The 22,452-nt window shown below is 45.5% G+C and overlaps 1 protein-coding gene across 2 annotated transcripts in view; it reads left to right on the forward strand.

The window, feature by feature from the left end:
- The first annotated feature begins 2,160 nt into the window (after positions 1 to 2,160).
- The window catches only part of Stk35 (serine/threonine kinase 35), a 30,109-nt gene continuing 9,817 nt past the window's right edge, over positions 2,161 to 22,452 (forward strand). The window contains exons 1-3 of one of the 2 annotated variants that reach the window (XM_021193791.2): positions 2,161 to 2,497; positions 3,082 to 3,682; positions 12,238 to 12,986. In XM_021193791.2, the coding sequence (XP_021049450.2) occupies positions 2,189 to 2,497; positions 3,082 to 3,682; positions 12,238 to 12,950 (1,623 nt within the window). In that variant the 5' untranslated portion in view covers positions 2,161 to 2,188 and the 3' untranslated portion in view covers positions 12,951 to 12,986. The remainder of the gene's footprint in view (positions 2,498 to 3,081; positions 3,683 to 12,237; positions 12,987 to 22,452) is intronic. The other variant, XM_021193792.2, reaches the window with a different exon arrangement.

Raw genomic sequence — 22,452 nt, forward strand, 5'->3', positions numbered from 1 at the left:
TCCTAATTTGAATAACTTGTCACATCAGCTAGTGCCCCCCCCCCAAAAAAAAAAAAAAAAAAAGAAAAGAAAATGTGAACTCGGGATTTATTAGGTAATTCACAGCTGCAGGGGACCCATACCTGTGAGCCTCTGGGGTTCATCACCAACACTGTATGATTGTGGGTACCAGGGTAGAGGACAACTTTGTGGAGTTGGTTCTCTTTCCACCTTTTTGTCAGCTCAGGGGATTGAAATCACGTCAACAGATTCACGCTGAGCCACCACCCAGGCTGTTTTACATTCTAATAGTCTCTTTAGTTGACTAAAGTGTAGCAGCAGTCTTGGCCTCCCAGGCCATTCTTTGCTTGCTGTCTCTGGTCCCTGCAGTGCCCCACCTCTAGTTGTGTGGCACGACCAGCTTCTTGTCATTCATTACTCAGATCGATGTCATTTTCTAAGGAGATTGCTGCCAACTGAATTGTGTCCTACCTCAGAATCATGTGTTAAATCTATAACCCCTCAATAGATAGGTTAGTAACAATATTTGGAAATGACTCCTTTAAAGAAGTTTAAGTTGTTTAAATTGTGAGGTTGGGTATGGTGGTGCACACCTTTTGAACCCAGCACTTGGGTGACAGAGACAGGCAGATCCCTGTGTTTAAGGCCATCCAATGCTACGTAGAAAAACCCTGTCTCAAAACAAAACAAAACAAAACAAAAACAAAACACCTAAACCAAACCAAACAAACAACCACCAACAAAACAACAATAAAAAAAAAAACCACCACCAATAAAAAACAAAACAACCCAGCAACAACAACAACAAGGAAAAGAAGTAAAGGAGTTTAAGTTAAAAACAAAGCTGTTACAATTCTTATCCAGTAAGGCTGGGTACTGAGGACTGGTATATCAGACTAGAAAAGAAAGGAAAAGACAGTTGGTAACCCTTGCGATGGCATAGTAAACAAAAGCATAGCATTGTTCATGTTCTGCACTGTATTGAGTGTGCTAGGGAGTATCTTTGTCCTCAGGAAAAAAATACACACACTAATATATATTCATATATACACACACACACACACACACACACATATATATATAAAACATAAATCTAAAAGGATTTATTTATAAAAGAATATATACATATTTGTGCACAGAACATGAAAATATAGCAAAACAATGTAATTCTGGCAAAAAAAAATGAGACTTCTCTACTAGTCTTACACTTTGTGTGTATTTATGACAATTTACATACAGAAAAGCTATAGAAATTCCAGAAACTCTTGTTTATGGTTTTACATTACATTTAATCTGTCTTGTGTGTTTTTAACACTGTTCTAAGTACTTCACAAAGAATCGCAAATAAGGCAAAGACTGTCGTGTCCACTCCTCTTTCTCCAGACTTAAAATAGTGTGTAGCAGAAACTCTAGTTATTGTCCTTCAATATCAGCTAACAAAATCCTGGGCACCTTCTAGGCACTGGAGTACAAAGCAGGGTACAAAATACTTAAAAATCCACGCCCAGGGGCTGGGGATGTATGTAGCTTTGTAAAGTGCCTGTCTAGCATGCACAAAACCCTTTGATTTCCTAGCCCAGTACAAATAGGGTGTATAAATCGGGTGTGGTGGTGCCCGCCTTTAATCCCATTACTCAGGAGATGAAGGCAAGAGGAAAAGTTCAAGATCATTCTTAACTACACAGCCATTGTGCTCCCTCCCACTACAATGGGCGGCCAGGGTGAAGGGTATCAAAATCCAAGCCCAAAGCAGCTTATATCAGGCACTCAATTAGCCAGCCATCATATTTCACTTGGTCCTTTGCAACCTGGGAAGTGAGGACCACCCGGGTATGGCAGAGAAGGCTACTGGGGATTAAGTGCGGCTGAGATCATTGGGGTCATTAGTGGGCGTGGAGATTAGCGTTCTAACCCTGGTCTCAGCTGTGAATCGATTACACCTAAGCCATTCACCCAATCAGCAGCAAGTGCCGAGTGCGGGCGTGGAGGTAGGATGCAGGTCAAGTCCGGAAAGGCGTTTGCGGAGTGCAGACGCCTCGCGAAGGCCCTCGGTACAAATCGCGGGATTTTGGCGCGCTCTTTTTGTTGGCTGGGTGTTCTCGCCAGTGATTGGTTCCGGGCTGTCGCGGCGGCTGGGTCCACCTCGGCTGCAGAGAGGCGGCGCGGCTCTCTGCTGGCCTCCTGGGGGATGGGCCACCAGGAATCTCCGCTGACCAGAGCGGCGGCGGGAGGTGCAGCTTACATAAAGAGGTTACGTAAAGTGCTCAGCTGGCGTGAACTCGGGGACGGCGGCCACGGGAACCTGGAAGCCGAGGCCTCCCCCGGGAGCGTTGCTGTCATCGCCAGAGCAGCGCCGCGACCCGCTACACGTTCGGCCGGGCTCCCCGCCTCGCGCCCTACCCGGCTCTGCAGACAAGCCCGGCTCGGAACGGACCATCCGCCGGCGCGGGCTCCAAGGGGGAACCGGTTCGCCCGGAAGAGGAACAGCGCCGGCCAGGTAAAAGAGCGAGTGGAGGGAGGGCGGGGGTGCCGAAGCGGGAGCCCCGGCAGCCCACCCCACCGCAGTCCCGGAGCGTCCCCGGGGCCTCCGCCTGTCGTCCTCGGAAGCCGATCTTTTAGCCGGTTTCCCTTCGCCCGCTGTCCCCGGGGGTCCGGGTCGTCCCGCCGGGCTCGGCTGGCTTTAATTCACGGGACTGTTTACCTCGGGAGAAGCCCGGGGAGGACGCGGGGAGGGGCCGTTGGGAGGGGGCTAAGCCGCAGGAAAGTTTAAGCCGGCCGCGTCGCTCCCGTGACGGCCGTCTTAGACGGCGACGCTCCCTACGGCTTTATTTTTTTCCTGCTCTTGACGGATAAGTCAGTGGCGAGAGGGAACGGTTTGCGCCTCGGTTTCCGGTCCTCCCTCGGTACTTCCCGGTGGTTCCGTCTTTCCCGCTTTCCTTTTCCCTTCCCCCGTTCAATTCGAGACGGTGGCTCCTTCTTAAAGGGGCCGCGACCGGCGGCGGAGGTGGGACGCCGGACGCTCTAAGTTCCTCATCTACCCCTTCTCGGCCCCGTGGTTTTAACTTCTCCTCTCGCCCTTAGATCACCATCCAAGGTCCCGCTCCTCCGCATCTCGGGGCTAGACGGAGGGATGAGGCAAGGGGGGCCCGGGCGGCGCCGTTGCTGCTCCCCCCGCCCCCCGCAGCCATGGAAACGGGGAAAGAGAACGGAGCCCGCAGAGGGACAAAAAGCCCGGAGCGGAAAAGGCGAAGCCCAGTCCAGCGGGTACTGTGCGAGAAGCTGAGGCCGGCGGCCCAGGCCATGGATCTGGCTGGGGCCGAGGTCCCGGGCGAGGCCTTCCTGGCCCGGCGGCGGCCGGAGGGCGGCGGCGGGGATGTTCCTGCACGGCCGCGCTACAGCCTCTTGGCGGAGATCGGGCGCGGCAGCTACGGCGTGGTTTATGAGGCTGTGGCTGGGCGCAGTGGGGCCAGGGTGGCAGTCAAGAAGATCCGCTGCGACGCTCCCGAGAACGTGGAGTTGGCCCTGGCAGAATTCTGGGCCCTCACCAGCCTCAAGCGGCGTCACCAGAATATCGTGCAGTTTGAGGAGTGCGTCCTACAGCGCAATGGGTTAGCCCAGCGCATGAGTCACGGCAACAAGAACTCACAGCTTTACCTGCGCCTGGTGGAGACCTCGCTCAAAGGTAGCTACAGCAGGCAGACCTGCCCTCTCTCCTGGACCCCCTTGTTCTCAGAACCGCTCAGTTCTAATAACTGTCTCTGGCTCGCTAAGGTCCTTGACCCGGCTTTGGGACCTTCTTTGAATGCTAGGAAATCAGTCTGTTCCCCAGCCTTTAGCCAGTATTCCATAACGAGCTCACTAAGTGCTAACCTTGATCTTTTAAAGTACTCACTCAGTAGGTATGAGCCATAATTACAAGCCTAGCATTTTAAAGACGAAAAGTAGTCCTGGTGGGATTCAAAGTAGTTGTAGAACTGCAGAAAACCCCCTCATGCCTCTTTCTCTTCAGAACAGAGTGGTGGAAAAAAAGTAGCAGACCCACCCATGCCATCGCCTTTCTTGATTTCTAGTTTCTTCCAACTCTGTTCCCAAACCTTGTCTCCAAGTGTGAGGTTTCCTCTGAGAACCCCAACCCTTCACCTGAGAGCAATCATTCAGTTGGTTCTTGGCTTAGTCCCTGAGGCATGCAGGCTAATAACTCACACACCCAGTAATAACCCCCACAGGTGGGCCAAGAGCTGTCGCATAACAAAACAGGTTACATCTTTTCCTGCCATGTTACAATCTCAGTTGTTTTCATAACCCCTGGGGCTGTCTGAGCAGTGATGCTGCAGAACCGTGGGGCTCCAGGAGGCCAAACACCTTGCCTTCCTGCTTAAACTAGAGAAGAGGCAGTGGGCTGCAAGTCTGAGTTCCTGGTGTGGGGAGGGGGGAGATAAGGGAAAATGGACAATCGCAATCCCAACTATATAATCTGAGCACTACAATTTGGATAATATCTGTAAAAGTCAATTAAGCTTCTGCTCTATAAATAGAGAAACTAAGAGGGAACAAACAGCTCGGTTAAGGTTAATCAGCTTGAAAGAGTGGGACTCCAGGCTCCAAATTCCTGTGTCCTTGAAGTATTTGTAAGCCAGCATGGCCCTCACAGATCTTTGCAGATCTATTGCTGCCTTCCTTCCCTATCTGAGGTTGAACTTAGCAGACTGGGTGGGATTTAGGGCTAGATTTCCAAAAATCTTTTTGGAGCATCTGTCAGATTTTATTGTAAGGTATCAGGAGAATTCCTTGCAGAGTTTTAAAGTTATTTAACAGTGGATTGGATGATGTGATGGAATTCTCTGGGGCCTTTACCATCCTGCTTGTCCATTCTCAAAAGGTCATCATTTCCAGGAGGGTAGATCCTTGGAGATTTCCTAGGGAGCACCATCAGTCTAGTTGCTACTTTCTTAGTCCTTTTACACACCAATTACTTGAGTACAAGTGAATGAAGCATGCTTAGTGAATGTTTGGTTCATATTTCAATACTGCCTTGGGCTACATGAATTTGCATTGCCAAACAGTATCTTCTAACCTCAGTTTATTGATGTTGCCAGCTTGAAACTCGAACTTTAGCTACCAGCCCTTGTTATTTCTTCCAGTATACAAATACTTTAAAACTTTCTTCACAGACAGCGTCTTAAAAAGAATTTTACAGTAAATAGTGGCAGGATGGCAAGTGTTTAACACCCCGGAGTTTAGGGCTTACGAGCTGTCCTTGCTTGTTCTGAGCTGATGCATGGCAAGTTAAAAACCCACAGGGGATGTGCCTTTTTCCTAAGATGGGATCTCTGTCATAAGATTGTACATGCTGGGAACGTCAGTAATCTATAAGGAATCCACTGCCTCATTAAGTTCGGACTACTTTCTGAATTTCTTCCATCTTCATCTTCTTAGAGATTTGGGTTCTTAACTGTAGTTTCCCAAACTTTGTCTATGGAACACGTTTCTTGTGTGGCCAGAATAGTAGGTTGAAAGCTACCCCAGTTTTTTCATCTCCCTTTTGTGTGCTAAAACTAGAGAATTTTTTTTCCCCTTTGGGCCACATACTTAATATTCCCTGTATTAATTTGGAGCCTAGAAAATGACAGCTAAGCTTACATGTCATATGTCTGCTTAGTGGATAATACATAGCTTGCTAGCATTAAAGTGGAAAACAAAGTCTCAAATTTCTCCAGGGTACGTTTTCTTGATTTAAGTATCCAAGTCTTGACCGGGCCCTGGGTTTTTAGCATGCTATTGATATCCAGCGATACCAAAGCTTTCCTTAACCCCAAAAGTTCTTTGCAACCATACTTTGCCCTTTTCCTTGTAATTCAGAATGATTTACTGCATGCCTCTGGTAATATTGGAAGGGGAAAAAAAAAAAAAAAAGAAAACAATACTTTATGGCTATTGAAAAGTTTAAAGGCATAAATAGTGATCAGGGTCACTGTCCAGGGTGACAGGTTAGCTCATTAACAGAGGGTTGTAGAGAGACTTAAGAGAAAAAGAGAATGATTAGCAAAGAAGGTGATCTTGAGAGGAAAGTGCCGGAGAATGGTTGCCGCCTCCTCACCTCAGCTTCTAGTGAATATGCAGAAGCAGTTTTTTTGTTTGTTTTTGTTTGTTTGTTTGTTTTTTTGAGACAGGGTTTCTCTGTGTAGCCCTGACTGTCCTGGAACTCACTCTGTAGACCAGGCTGGCCTCGAACTCAGAAATCCGCCTGCCTCTGCCTTCCGAGTGCTGGGATTAAAGGCGTGCGCCACCGCGCCCGGCGCAGAAGAATTTACTGAAATAACTTGATATATAAACAAGTATCCAAAATACATATTTGTTGATTTGAAGCATTTTTTATTTCTAAATCATCATTATCCAAGTTCTTTTACATCCTCTAACCTTCATTACTTGCATTTATCAGTCTCTCTTTTTTTCCAAAATACATTTAAAAAAAAAAACACAAAACTGTGTTCTTGGTCATATCCTAGTCCATTAGCTTCTGTGCATCAAATTCATCTTTTCTGTCCTATTCAGAAGTCCAGTGCAGTTCTTTCTCTTTTCTCTTTCTTCTCTCTCTCTCTCTCTCTCTCTCTCTCTCTCTCTCTCTCTCTCTCTCTCTTTTTGTTTTTTGTTTTTTGTTTTTCATGACAGGGTTTTTCTGTATAGCCCTGGCTGTCCTGGAACTCACTCTGTAGACCAGGCTGGTCTCGAACTCAGAAATTCGCCTGCCTCTGCCTCCCAAGTGCTGGGATTGAAGGCCTGTGTCACCACGCCAGCTGGTCCTGTCTCATAACAAGTGTTTTGTGGGGTCAATATGGGGGATAGGGTCTCATGTAGCTCAGGCTGTTGTGTAGCCCAAGATGACTTTGAACTAAGGATTCTCTGCCTTGAGAACTGGGCTAAAGTTATGCACTATCTAGCATACTTGGTTTTTATGTGTTTGCAAACACTTTCCTTTCCCAACAGGGTTCTGTCTCCAGCCCTTAGCCTGTGTTTCACAAAGAAAGAAATAGGAGCTCTGGAAGGATGACAGGACTTGCCCCAAATGAATTACTGGCACAACACTAGCCAGCTCTAGGGCTTAAAACAAAGCCTACAAATTAGCTTGATGGCTTCAACTTGAAGTCCTTCAAGGAAAGGGGGAATTAAGGTATTAACAGTTGCTTTTGCCACCTTGTTTTCCATCCCTAAAAGCCCCTGTCCTGAATGTACCTAAGACAAAGTCTGAGGTCATTACCACTTAGAAAAGAGCAAGCACTCAGAAATTTGTTGCCCTAGTCTAAATCTTTCTGACAAAAAGATCGACCTTTATGTACCCCAAACACATGAATTCTGGGTTAACTCTCATAAAGTTAGAAATGTGGAAAAGCTGGGAAACGGGCTTAACTTGGTGGTGAGCCTGAGGTTTACTCAGGGTGCTTGCATAGCTCCAGATGGGCTTGCCCTGGGCTTTGGGGCAGCACTCCTCTCTGCATACCCGCACTGCTGTGAGCCAGGGTGCTGCATAAGAGGCTTTTCAGGCTTTCCTTCCTAAGAGGGGACACCTAAGTGATTATGCTGCAAGGTCACAAGTGGTGGCATCCTATTAAACAGGAGAGTTTCCTTAGTGGCCTAGGAAAGCAGGCAGAAGTAGCTGACACAAGGGAGCCTGAATCTAGAAGGGACTTAACTGCAGACTCCTGGCTAGAGTGCCTAAGGAAACCCAAGGGGCTCTGAGCAGGGTAGTCATCCTTTACCCAGGCTTCCCCAAAGCAGTTCTGAATTCTTTACTAGTGTGGCTTGGGCCTTGGAATTTAGAGACCCTCCATTTAGGCAGAACTGGATGATCTTTGACTATCTTGAAGTAGATAAAGTGGCACCGGGGACCTTCAAAATTAATGGGAAACAATAGAACAATGATTTAGAGTCCAAAGGTTTTATTCCTAATTTGGATGAAGCTAGTTGCAATGGCTCCCAACCTGTAAGCCTATCTTTAAGGGTGAGGCAAGAAGATTGCTTTGAGTACAGGGTCAGCCAGACTGAGACCCTGTCTCAGAAACAACACCTTGATACTTGTCTATTGTAAAGACTTCATACCATAGCTCATTCAGCCTTCATGGCCAACTTTTGAAATGGATACTATGAGTGTCTTGTGCAGGTTAGACATCCAAAACTGTTGAAGTTGCATAATGTAATATAGCTAAACAGGTAACCCAGCCAGGATTCTGACCTATCTTTTAACTGCCTCGGGTGTGTGTTAAGTACAAGGCTTCAAGGTTAGAGCGGTGGTTTGTTGTTTGGTTTGGTTTGGGTTTTTGCTTGTAAAATCTATGTAATTACACTTTACTAATGGAATGTAATCCCACACGAGTCCTGCAGCCTGATGGCTGCTGTCTGTCTGCTTATGCTTTATCAGTGCTCCTTGCACTGCTTTCTTTGATGCCATCCTTCTGCATAGCCAAAGGCCTGTTCCTGCTTTCTGATCTGTTCTTGGATGCCTTGGGGCAATTCACACTCTTTGCTACTGGGTGTTTTCCTTCTATGTGTAGGGATTTTAGGGACTAGCCCCAGGAGATAAAAGCCACCCTGTCTTAATTGAGAACATTGGTTAATTGGGGTTGCAATGGGGAAGGCTTTTTATAGTATAAACTCTCAGGGAGATCTTAACTTCCCCAGTAGAGTATCAGTTCACCTTGAATTTGCCCTCCAGCCCTATCCTTAGGGCAGGAATCCTCCTGAGTGACTCAAATTCTCATCCTTATTTAGTTGAATCCTGTTGAGTAGCTTTCACAAAGCACATTTAAGTTAATCAAAATCCTGCACCATAAAAGGGAATCTGTATTTTCTATAGTTGGATAATCCAGTTTATAGTTGGACTTGAAGCTTAAATTGTTTGTATGCAAGAGCCTGCATATGAGAAACTTGTGTAGCAAGGGAAATAGAATATCCAAGAGTAAAATTGCTGCTGCGCTGTGAAGCAACAGAGCTTCGAGGGAAGAGCTGAGTCTTGCCCCCCAATTAGCTTCAAGATTACAAATAGTTACGTTGTGTTTTGTTTTTGAGCTTCAGTCTTCTCACCTGAAATTGGGGTGTAATTGTCAGGATTACAGAGGGAGAATGCTTTTAATTCTTTGATTAATTATCATAGGAGATTAGTTACTAAATTCTGATATAAACCTTCAAATCCTTGACCCTGCCCCCTCTAGCTTCCTCCCTTGATTGTCTTCACTCTGTTACAGAACCTTCTAATGACTTCTTAGGTGCTCATCTGTCTTCCTTGGCTCTCAACCTCCAGAGGGAACTTTCTCATCCGATGTCCAAGACATGCCCTTGCATGTTAACCTATCCTGATCTAGCTTTGGCTGTCACAACCCCAAAAATGTGGTGTAGATGGAACAATATACCTTTCTTTTTTGTTCTAAATTTTATCTTTTGCTCAACATGTAACATATTCTGTAACCTGTATAGTTATTGAAATCAATTATGGTTGTTGAAATCAGTGATTTCCAAGCTGAGTGTGGGTGGTGGCACACCTGTAATTCCAGTACTGGGGATAGCCTGGGCTACATATTAAGACTGTCTCATGATCCAAAAAAATTAGGGATTGGAGAGAAAGTGCAGAGGTTAAGAGGATTTCTCACTCTTTCAGAGGACCTTAATTTGGTTCCTAACATCTGTGTTTGGTGGCTTACTGCTGCCTGTAACTCTAGCTCCAGGGGATCTGATGCCCTTTTCTGGCTTCACCCCCACCCCCAGACTCCAGTTTACTTTGAAGGACCTTGATTTGGGTGGTGATGAGGATGTTAGTAATGGTCAGTAGATAATTCTCCAAAAAGTATCTTTATGCTCTGCAAAATATTAAGTTCTCATATTTGATGCCTAAGAATTGTGGATTTTTCCAAGGTTCCCATTACCTTCTGTTTGTGCCAAAGAGCTAACAATCCGTTAGAGCAAAGGTTGGAAGTGGGGTCTGTTTCCTTCCCTGTGCTCTTCCTGGTTTCTTCACTGTTGGTGTCTTCTCCCTTGGTCTTGGGCAGGAGTTGGCAGAGGCCCAGGCAGGTAGTCGACTGGAAGGAAGGACTGGAATCCTAACTAACGTCTCTTCTGTGCTCTGGGTGGGCAGACCCTTGCCTGCTTAGAGAAGTCATTCTGCAGTGTTCCGTGTCTGCTCAGTGATGTTGGTGGGCTGTGAGCCTGCTGCTTCTGTTGGTATGCGTCCTGGAGCTCCTCTAGCATCCTTAGAGTCTATCCGCCCCTTCTGTAGACTAGCTCAGTGTGCTTTTTACTCTTCTTTCCAGCGATCTTACAACCTAGATCTGTTATAGTTCCTTTGGCCAACTTGTTTTCTTTTATTCCGCTTAGTTACTATAGTTACCAGTTTTGTGTATAAAATAATAATTTCCCTATTCATATCTCAGATTAAAAGTTTCATTGCGGTATGATGTGGTCTTTGTAGAGGAATTTGATGGCATTCCTCCCTGTCTGTATGTTTTGGAACTTTTCTGGCTGTCCCTTTTCTGTTTGTTTCTAGGTGGGGCCTCAGGTTGTGGCTTCATTTTTCAGTTTTTTAGTTTAGTTTAGTTTTGTTTTAGGTAGACTTAGCCTGCTTGCTAGCAACCGAAAAGAAGATTCTAGGGCAGGGAGTGGGGGTTGAGGGAACAGTTCAACCCTGATTTTAAAAAGAAGCCATATGCCCTGAATTGGTTCTGTTTGTATTACTTTGTGAGTAATACAAACAAATAAATTGTACAATTACAAGGGAAGGTAGGTCTGACAGATTGTGGTTAAAATTAAAAACACTTGTCATGTCTCTTCCTGCCTCTCTGGCTTTGGTAGATTTTGTTTGCACATTAGTGATTTAAGGGCCAGTAGGGAAACAGATTCATTTGGCTTATTGTATCATTATAGTATGATATTGTAGTAAGTGACTAGGAAAAAGAGCCTCCTTCTAGAGGCTGAGGAAGTGCTAGCTTTGTCTTTGAGGACATTGCATACTCTGAGCCAAGGGTCCTATTTTTAGGTCTCGATTCACTTAGCAAATAGCCAGTCAATGTATAGTTTGTCTTCCTTTTTTTCTTCCTTCCAATTTTGTTTTGTTTTATTTTGCTTTGTTTTCTTTTTAGATAAGGTTTCAACTATGTAGCCCTGGCTGTCCCAGAACTTACTATGTAGAGCAGGCGGGCTTCAAACTCCTAGAGAGCTACCTGCCTCTGCCTCCCAATTGTAAAGGCATGTGCCTGCACACACAGTATCAGTCTTTCTATTGTCAAAACTAGACATTTGCCTGCTTGGACCTAGCTTTATAGGGCATTTGTCATCCAGTAACTCACACATAAGGTCTCTGTTCCATCAGTTGCATTATGAGGCATTTTGGGATTGATCTGACATGGAAGTACCAGTCACCAGCTTTCCTGGTTTTGAATCTGTATAACCCAATTCTGCCTTATGCATCTACTTCAGATTTCACTGTTCCATCAGGTTAAATTTTCCCAACTGCATCTCCCATTTCCTCACACCTCCTGGTCCACTTGTCCTGTGTCCCATTATCTTTTTCATCTCAGCCTAAGAGTTCTTGCATGTGTGTGCCAATCTTCTATAGAAGTTGACCTTATTACCATCATTATTCCATTTAAGATAATTGCTGTCATAGGTACCTGTGAAACCAAGGTTCATAGAGCAGGGGGGTGTAATACAGACTGAGCTTGGACTAGGCATATGGTGAACTAGCAGAAGATATAGATGGAGGGGAGTGAGCTTCTGAAATACAATTGTAATTGTCATTTTGTTTGTGTTAATAAAAATGCTTAAGTGCATCAGGAAAGAACAAGAACCATATGCCTTGAATGGATTAGGATCATAGAAGCTAGAGCGAATAGTTAAATGGTAATAGTAGAACCAGCAGGCACGTTACAAAGCTTTTGTTTGCTTTTTGTTCTCAGACTTACAGAGAATGGATAGAATCATACACCAGTTCAAAAAGTATAGATACACAAGAAAGCCTCAAAGTCAACTAGATGGCAGCAAATGTAGTCTTAAATTCAAGCCCCAGGTGCTTGACACCAGCCCGAGTGCCTCTGCCATACATTGACTTGGTCTGTATGGGTAGAAATGGACTGAGGGCATAGTCTTTGCTTGGTGCCAGTCGTGTAGATCCTCTTGGCACAGTTATTTGTCGCTGTCTTCTTTCTTTGAGGTAGTATCTGAATATCCACTCAAGCTCTTTCCTGTCCTTTGGTTTAGGAGAAAGGATCCTAGGCTGTGCTGAGGAGCCCTGCTATCTCTGGTTTGTCATGGAGTACTGTGAAGGTGGAGACCTCAATCAGTATGTCCTGTCCCGGAGACCTGACCCAGCCACCAACAAAAGTTTCATGCTACAGCTTACAAGCGCCATTGCCTTCCTGCATAAAAACCACATCGTGCACAGGGACCTAAAGCCAGACAACATCCTGATCACAGAGCGGTCTGGCACCCCCATCCTCAAGGTGGCAGACTTTGGACTGAGCAAGGTCTGTGCAGGGCTGGCACCTCGAGGCAAAGAGGGCAATCAAGATAACAAAAATGTGAATGTGAATAAATACTGGCTGTCTTCAGCTTGTGGCTCAGACTTCTACATGGCTCCCGAAGTCTGGGAGGGACACTATACAGCCAAGGCGGACATCTTTGCTCTGGGCATTATCATCTGGGCAATGATAGAAAGAATTACATTTATTGACTCTGAAACCAAGAAGGAGCTCCTGGGGACCTACATTAAACAAGGGACTGAGATCGTCCCTGTTGGTGAGGCGCTGCTAGAAAACCCAAAGATGGAGTTGCATATCCCCCAGAAACGTAGGACTTCCATGTCTGAGGGGGTCAAGCAGCTCTTGAAAGACATGTTAGCTGCTAACCCACAGGACCGACCTGATGCTTTTGAACTTGAAACCCGAATGGACCAGGTCACATGTGCTGCTTAAACTCCAGGGCTGAACGCCTTGGGTGTTTTAAACTAGGTGAGTGCTTTTTTGTTATTGTACTTACACACTCCCTGGGCTGGACTCTGGAGTTGTAGAGAAAATTCAGGGCCAGGAAGGAAGTCTTGTTGACACAGATTGGCTCTGAAGTCTTGGCAAGTAGAGATAGGTCAGATTATTTGAGTACAAAGTAAGAAATGTAGAGAAGTCTTTTAAGAGGAAACTATACTAGGCTGCATCTTTCAAGTTCTTTAGAAACTCTGTTTCCTATTATCAGGTAAATTCTCTATAAAATGGTGCTGAGAGGAATACAGTTTTCAGAGAAAGCACTTGTCCCAACTGTGCTTGCTGTTCATGGCTTCAGTTCTGTCCACATGGGACCTGATACTGGAGAAAACTAGGACGTGGAGAGAACAGACCAATCTGTATTAGTGTGGAATACAGATAATATAGAGAACATGGACCAGCTAGGATAAAGAACAGCATCCAGAGACGTTTGACTTTTCTGTTCAAAGCAGTTACACTATACCGAAGTCGGAGCTGTGGTGGACAAGGCAGGACATTACAAATTGACCATATATGCTAGGTATTTTTACACATATTATGTGTTTTATATCATATCTCATAAATTAAGGACAAGTATATCTTAACCAATCTACCTGTCCCCTTTTCCTGGAATATCAAGATGGCAGGGTAGAAATAAGCTGTACATCTTGGTCCGATGTCTCGGTAGGGGGTGGCTCTGGTGTCACTGTCATAGGAATGGACCATCTGGCACAGGACTTTGCTTCCTCTGAACCTCTGCAAAAGGTGACGTGTGTTGAGCTGAGCTGCTGCCGTCTGTCTTGTTCTCAGTAGACGTGGTTGGCCAGTTCCCTGACTGTATTTCTTTCTTTTTTTTTTTTTTTTTTAAATTATTTATTTATTATATGTAAGTACACTGTAGCAGTCTTCAGACACACCAGTAGAGGGCATCAGATCTCATTATGGATGGCTGTAAGCCACCATGTGGTTGCTGGGATCTGAACTCAGAACCTTCGGAAGAACAGTCAGTGCTCTTAACCGCTGAGCCATCTCTCCAGCCCCCTGACTGTATTTCTAACTGTAGCTTTCCATTTCCGTCCTAGCCTTTGCATTTCTGAAAGACCTCTTGGAATTCAATTTTTCCTTACAGAAGAGAAAGGTTGCCATTGGGAAAAGGACCTGAATTTAGGTTAGGATTATGGGATTGTCTCAATTGAGATCTGGACCCCTATTTGGTTCAGCACATGAGACGTGTGCTTGCTTACAGGACAAAGTTGCAGTTTAAGAAAACAAGAAGTCAGGTGGATTAGTTAGGCATTTTGTAAGCCAGAAGAGGGTGATGGTCCCCTGAAGCTGGAATTCCAGGTTGTGTGAGCCACCTGATTTAGGTGTTAGAACCCAAACTCAGGTCTTCCAGAAGGACATCGAGCCACTTAACCTCCGAGCTCTCTTCAGCCTCAAGAAATAACTTCATATAAAAGAAATAGGTGACCTTGAGAGGAGGGGACTGGGTTTTGGGTATGTGTCCCAAGTTCTCCTGTCCATTCATTCTGTGGTTCCAACAACTGGTTGGTGCTGGGCTTGTGCCAGTTTGACTGGCCTGTTTTGCTCTGTCCTAGCTGAGCACTGTGAATCGTGGGATGGGCCCCAGCTGTGTGACTGATGCCTCAGGCTTCAGTTCTTTTGTCAAGATGTAGCTGCTGCTTAGGTTTGAGAATCAGGCTAGAGTTGGAAAGGGTTGTGGGTCCTCATTCTGCCTACCTCGCTTGGGAGGCGAAACTTGGGGAGTTTGATTAGTTAAGGCATTTTGTAAGCCAGAAGAGGGTGAAGCTGGAATTACAGGCTGTGAGTCACCTGATTTAGCTGTTAGAACCCAAACTCAGGTCCTCTGGAAGAGCAGCGAGCCACTTACCTACTGAGCTCTTTTCAACCCCAAGAAACAACTTTTTAAAATGTTTTCTTCAGATGAATGAATTAATAACAATATACCAGTTTTTGTCATAAGTAATCATTCATATTTTATAAAAATAACTATTTCTAAAAATTAAGGATGGCTAGCATTGTTTTTGCCAACCTGTTTAATTCTTGCCTTAATAATCTCATTGGGTTCTGCATTATAATATGGTAGACAGCTCATTGTGTAACTTCTGGAAGACTCCATTGGGAGAAGGAAAGTGAAAAGGGCAAACAGTGTCTTGTTATCATGAAAAACTTCCTAAGTCCCACACAGCAGGTAGAGTCAGTAATGCAGATGGCTCTGTGAGGAGCTGTGTTGTGGAAGGAACTGAGAAGCATGTGCTAGTTAGAATCCTACACAGAGAAGGATATATTTGAGGATCGTCCCAAATTAAGGGATAGAACTTGAATATCCTGGATTCTAGGTAACTCGCTGTTAGCTGTGTCATTGCTGGGGGTGCTAAGCATACCTGGCCCCAGTCCAACCTGAACAATCCCGATCACATAACAGTTAGGTATGTGCCCAAAGAGTAGTTGTTCTTGCAATGGTGAGAAGAGGGAGAAAGGTAGAATTCCTATGCAAAGATAATTGGCTACAGTGTAGGGTTTGTGTCTTATTTCTGTGTTTTGTCTTATTTCTGTGTTTTATTGGCTATGTGATAATCAGGCTGGTTATTTCACCACTCTGGGCTTTGGTTTTATTACTCACAAAATGGATTTAACCATGTATATTTTATAGGGGTTGTGAAGTGCCCCAAACAAATTGTTTTAGTGAAGCACTAGGTTTTAGGTGTGTACTTGTGGAGATGGAAGCATACTGATGCATAGCAGCCTTATGTTGGGAGGTTTGCCTTTAAAAACAGCCGACTTGTCCAGTTGATTGCTTTAGAAAGGCATCTCTGCATTTAACAATTGCCTAATACAGCCGATTTGTCACTATTTAAAGAGAGCTATATCTAATGAATCCTATTAGCCGCAATCCTTATCCCAAACAGGAAGCCAGTCAAACTGATGATCCTGTGCCATAGCCCATACTTTACCAGGAGGGTGCTGTGATAGAGTGAGGGCCTCTGCTTTAATAGGCAAGCCTGAGGTTCAGCACACACATTTCTATCAGTGGAACCTTTTGAAGTCAAGCTCTTGGGTGATGTATTAAGAATGGGCAGCTAAAGCCTGCTGAAGGAAATCAGATGTTAATGTGACTTGAAGTGTCTGTGGAGAGGTGGGGTCATAGAATAGAGTTTTACTCCATATGAAGTCTTAGTAGTTATCTAATATCAAAGAACTAGACCTGGTTGTTGTTGATGAAGATCATAGAGCTAATAGTGTATAGTTTGGACTGTAAGTTTAAGAAATCCTCAAAATTGAATTCAGTGTATAATTTAGCATGGACCAGCCTGAATTTGACTGTCTTAGCACTAAGTGTTTTGGAGCGGAGTTTAGGCAGGGGCTAGAGAACTTGGTAGGTTTCCCATGGGAGATAGTTTCTTAAATGAGATTTAGTGTCCTGGTTCAAGCCGTGTCTCAAGGAAAGGTATGGTGGCTAAAGGCCTTTGGTTTCTGTCCCAGAAGTTGTTTTTAGCTTTAGTCTGTGTAGCATTGAATTGGCCACAATGCACATCCCCCTTCAGGTGTGTGGGCTTGAAGGAGGGACTTGACACTCTGTGGCCTGAGGTAGACTGCTGCACCCATAAGATGTAAGAATGAGGCTTTTATTTAAGTAGAATGATCACTTGGCTATAGGGGATCCATTGATCCCCCTTAAGGTTTCCATTGCTATGAAGACACCATGACCAAGGCAGCTCTTAAAAAGGCAAACATTTGGGGCTGGCTTACAGTTTCAGGGGTTTAGTCCTGTATCATAGCAGGAAGCATGGCAGCATGCATGCAGACAGGTTGCTGGAGAAGGAACTGAGAGTTCTTCATCCAAAGGAAGCTAAGAGCAGAATGTCTTCCAGGCATTGAGGAGAGTTTCAAAACCCACCTCCCACAGCGACATTCTTCCTCCAACAAGGCCACACCTCCTTGGCTGCTCTCTATAGCCAAGCTTTCAGACACTTGAGTCTATGGGGGCCAAACCTATTCAAACCCTGACAGTTGGCAGATGTTTAGTTTATGTTTTAGGCAGACTTGTCTTCTCTGTCTTAATCTCTTTTGAGTCCCTGTCTATATAGATTGGGTCAGGGCTGTGTGTCCCCAGTATTTCATAGAGCTATATACCAAGAGAGAGCTTTGGGGGAAGATGCCATATTTGGCTCTCTCTTGTTCCAGGAAACAGAAACTTCGCTTTGGACTGTGGGTACCAGTGCACACATACGTCCCTTGGGGCTTTGTCTTTCTATGTGTTTTGGAGTTGTCCTCCACAGATGAGGAAGGCTGATAGCAGGTCCAGGGCAGCTTCCTGGGGGAATTCTGTTGTCACCTCTTGATGGCTCCTGCTCTCAGACGAGGAACCGAAGCTGTTAGTTGTGTAACAGTTGTGTACCCACCCAGGGGTCCTCTGTTATGCTAGCATCTGGAAGGAGCAGGCCTGCCCTGGGGCTGTTGGTAGCAAGGCCTAGATGCTGCTCGCAGGGCTTTCCGTAGCATCCTTGACTCCACCCAGCAGAGATTTCATCCCTTGGGAGAATCTCAGGGCCTCTGATGATAATCATCCAGCTGCCAGCAAAGCTGTCTGAATGTTTGGTTTGTTTGGTTTTCTTCCAACTTGAGTCTCTTGGGACCTTGGGGACATGAAGATATTCCCAGTGACCTAAGGAATAGAATCATGCTATCAGAGAAGCCTGTTTGAGGGGCCTGTGAGTTAGGGCCAATGGCCCTGTCTCTTTATTTCTGACCCTGAATGAATTTGTTCAGTTGTTGTTATGTGCTTTCTGCTCTACGTCATCTATCTAATCATGCTATTTGTCCTCATTCTGTACATGAGAGAGCCGTGGTTCACTGAGAGTCAGAATTTGATGCAGGTATGTGGTTGGAGGTTCCATCCTTCCATTCTGCTTTCTGCAGTCTCTTGAAAACCACACCTGTGTGGGTTCATGCTTTGAAGCAGGTGATGGGTTCTTTTCCAGAGAAACTACATTGATTGCCCTCCATATACAGTTCCTGTGGGTGTCCTCCACAGCCACAGCTGCTCTTGGCTATGTATACCACAGCGGACCACCAGCCCAGCCATTGCTTTAGGTAACATTATCTGTGTACAGATAGATTCCTTTTGAATTACTCTGACACTGCCCTATCGGCAGGGAAGGCAGTCTAAGACAGACACCGATATAACCAAGGAGTATCTTCATTGGAGCAGTGCAGTACCAGCTTGCAAAGAAGAGGAGAAGCTACCATAACATCCTGTCTGAGACCTGTTCTCAAGAATTAGCCAGAAGTTTCAGGTAGACAAAGACCCAGAATAGAACAGTAGGCTTGCTGTAATTCTCAGGGACAGCTCTCTTAATTCTCTCAAATCCTGACTAAAGCTTCGATGTCCTCAAGAATGTCTGCTCTGATGGGTGGGGCTGCCTGCAACCCTGTGTTGAAAAATTCTGGGGCCAAGGCAAGCAGGCAGTGCAGTCCATTGGTGACATTGGTCATTTAGATGTTATTGCTGTCTCCTGAGAGCTTGCAGGTTAGTTATAGGTAATGGCTCAGTGGATGGCAGGAAGTCAGTAGTTAGGACTGGTAGTTGAGGTGTGAGGAGACCACTTGGGCATGTACTGAGGAGGCTTTGTTCAATAGGCTACTCAGGACTACTCTGTTGAGAAGGGAAAGGTGCCTTCCCAAGTGCTGGTTAAGGCCTGAGGAGAGGACCCAAGATCGTGTCTTGACAAAGTAGGGAAAAACAGACAAGTTGTCAGCCCCTTTTCATTTCAACTAATACTTCATACTAAAAAGTAGAAAAAAATAGATTTCTTTCAGCATTTCTAGAGCTCAGAGGCATGGCAGGTCTTAAAAATGCCAACCAAGTTTAAAATAAATCAATACTATAAAACACTGCAGTGAATTTCCCAACTTTAAAGGAATTTCACGTTTAGTAAGAGCTACCAAGGGAAAGCTGTAACTCAGCCCGTAACATAAACAGGTCAGAGAGAATTCTGTATTTTGTTTCTTTGTTAAAGAAAATGATGTCTAGAGACTTGGGAAGACTGTGTTAGAGCTACCCTGGCACCCCATAAGGCATATAAGGAAGATAGAAATGCTTGTTTTCCAGCTACAAAACTAATCTTGATTTGAAGCTGAGGGAAGGAAGGAGTCTTATGAATGATGGTTTGATTTTTTTTTTTTTCCCCCCCTTTCTGGACTCAGAAGCATGGTCCTAGAGTAGTGATGGGAGAAGCATTGGCTGTATCATTTTGGATTTTAGTATTTATCATTTTGTCCAGTGAGTAAAATTACCAAAATGATGGTTGATTCTGCATGTATGTAGCTCCGTCTTCCAGGGAGAGGGACCCCTTAGCAACCACATATAACAGCCCTTTGCTTTTCCTTTTCTGCTTTCTATTGGACATGCCGAAGACATGCCCTTGTAGAAAGCTCGGTCTAGGACAGATTTCAGGCATGGAGTAGGAGTGTGCTGCTGTGGGAACTTGGCAGACTGCACAAACACTCGCCAGCAGGACCCAACCCCTTGTACCAGACATAAAGAAAACTGGAAGTCCCAAGTAAAGACTCATTTGTTGTTAGTAACCAGATTGCCTGTTTGGATCTGGTGAATGTTTGGAAAGAACTCTCGGTTTGCATGGGGCAGCAGAAATGGGTGTGAAAAATACCACACCCCAGACAAACAACAGGGTGACTTTTTACCTTTATAAAACTTGTTCTGGGGTTTAAGCCAAGTACTGGAAGTGAAGTGCAGCTGTCACTACTGACAAAGTCCAGAGGTCCCTTGACCATCACAGGGCCCACCTTCATTCTCGTATGGTATAAAAAGGCTTTGGAGAGCATGCAGCTCCATCCCACTGATACAGAACTCCACTTGAGCACCTGCTCATAGAGCTGGTGTGATGCTGTGAGCACACTAAAGAGAGTCCTCTGCAGTCTTTATCTTTGGCCTTGGGGGAAACTGAACAGTGTTAGAGGTGATTCCAATTTAGCAGTGTCAAGACCTTAAGACACCATAAGCAAGAATTGTGATTCTCATCAGAGAGAACTTCAAGCCATTGTCACAGTCCTCTTCAGCTGCCTTTAAGACTCTGAGTACAGTTATCAAAAGCTTAGGGATGCTCTGTAGCCTTAACTTGACCTCTACCTGGTGAAGAAGAGATTTCTGTCTTTCAGTATCCTTTCACACCTTGGTTTAAATGGCCAATGGTACAAAGGAAAAGCACGTGATGGCAATGGAACCCAGGAACCTGTGGGTCTTTCTGTGTACATAATGAACATGTGTATATTCATAGCCCTGCACTTACCTGTTTGCTATTGCAGAGGATCTGGCCTGGAAAAAGCTGGCTTCTTAGGTGGGATGTAAAAGGGAACCCCTGCTTCCTCAACTTGCTGAGTGTGCCAGACTCAGTACTCCCACTGTTTATCTTGTTAAATCCTTACTTTTGTCCTTGGTTTGGTCTCCCTTTCTCTCACTGCTCTCTTCCATTCCAGAGAGGAAGTTATGTGATTTGGCCATGTGGGTGACATCTGCTAGCTCAAGTGCTAGAGCTCTAGCCCAGGGTCCCCTCCATTGAGCTCCCAAAGAGAGGGCCATGTAGGCAACCCAAGGGGGATCCTAAGGTGTCTTAAAGGCCACTAGAAGCTCAGAGAAAAAGAGTGCTGTTTTTTGAAGTAGGTGACAGGAACATTTGTCTAGATAGACTTGGGGAAAGACCATCAGCCAGCATCCTGAGCATTGGCGGGGCACCAAGAGTGTATATGCAAAGAGCTTAGGCCTGGCTTGGCTCATACAAGGTCAGGTACCTCTGAGCTGCCAGGGGCTCTGATGTCAGCCTAAGGAGGAGGAACTTCATCTTATGTAGAAGGTGGGGTTGGAGAGTGGGTGGAACAGTGCCTCTGGTATTTTAGGAGGGTGGGTCAGACCTTCTGGGAAGGAGCTACAGCACCACATCTGGCAGGATAACCTGTGTGGAGGGCCTGAAACTTAACTACACAGTCCCTTTCCATGTGAAGGAGGGAAGACAGCCAAGGGCGAGGAAGCCCTGTGTTTTCACAGTAGTGACATTCAGGGATTTGTGGAATCTGCATTTAAACCACACTACCCATTCTGCCTTGGTGGCTTTGGACAGCTCAACTCTCTCTGGGTTGTTTACCTGTGTGAAATGTGGGGTGGTGGTACTCACACCATGTTCCCTTTTACCCCTACCATAGGATCTTGTTTTTCGTAATTGTTTTTCGTAAGCCTTTCTAGGCTAAGCGTGAGTTTGACTTTATCTCTCTCTCGTGATGTGTGGAGCCCTTCTTTCCCCTAAGAAAGCCACAGACTCCTTAGCAAGAGCCCCCAGGAGTTCCCCTTAGCATGCTCGGCTTTGAGCTGTAACCAGACAATGTTTTGCCCAGATCATTCTGGCCTTGAGCCTTTCCTTTTATAACCACAAATTGTCCTGTTACCACATGGAAGAGTGACCTCTCCTTTAGTAACAAGGACTTAGATGGCTTCCTCCTGGTGGGAAAGTGTCCTTTGGGAAAATCCCAGGATCCCTGACTTTTCCCTGGAGCCTTTTTTCTACTAATCCTAGCAGCTACAGTTGAACCTGGTTCTGTGGGGACCCACTGAGACAGTGAGCAGCTTTTATTTCAATCCCACACTTAATAGGCTGAGGGAAGGGTATTTGTTTGGTATCCACTTATCTAACTGCTGGTTTTATCAGAACTATTTCTAGGAACAAAAATTGTCCTCTCTTTTTCATATAGGACCCATTTACAGCTAAAGTGCTAAAGAAAAACTCCAGCCCCAGCCCTAAGACCTCTTGTCTTCCTTCAAGGCCAGGGCAGAGGTCTCAGTGGTTCCAAGCTCTTACACACACAGTCAGAATGGCTCAGCTGGCAGCTCAGCCTACTGTTGGTCACCATGGAGCCTTCTAAGTCTAGAATCTTCCATCCTGGCCAGTAATTCTTTTTGTGCATTGGTAAACTTTGTGTATGTGTGTATGTGTGTGTGTGGTTTTTGGAGACAGGGTTTCTCTGTATAGCCCCGGCTGTTCTGGAACTCACCCTGTAGAATCTGTGCCCAAGACTTACCTGTGTTACAGCCCAGGTGGTGCTCTGCCTTTCCGAGAAGCCGTCAGGCCAGATGAGTGAACAAAGTAGGTGGATGGGATGTAGAAGACGGGAGCATGGCTCCCTGGCTATTAGTGGGTCCTGCTTGTTTCCTTTGAGAGCTGCCATCTCCACAGCCACCCCCCTGACACTGACATAGGAATGCAGAGTCTGAGTCTTTCTACTACCACTAGAACTACACTCCTACCTCCTGAGCTGCTTGCCAGCTAAGGAGAGTAAAGCCATTTTGTGTGTGTGTGTGGCGGGGGGGGGGGGTTGAGACAGGGGTTTTCTGTGTAGCCTTGACTGTCCTGGAACTCACTCTGTAGACCAG

This window comes from Mus pahari, chromosome 3 (genome assembly GCF_900095145.1).
Source record: "Mus pahari chromosome 3, PAHARI_EIJ_v1.1, whole genome shotgun sequence".
Lineage (NCBI taxonomy): Eukaryota > Metazoa > Chordata > Mammalia > Rodentia > Muridae > Mus > Mus pahari.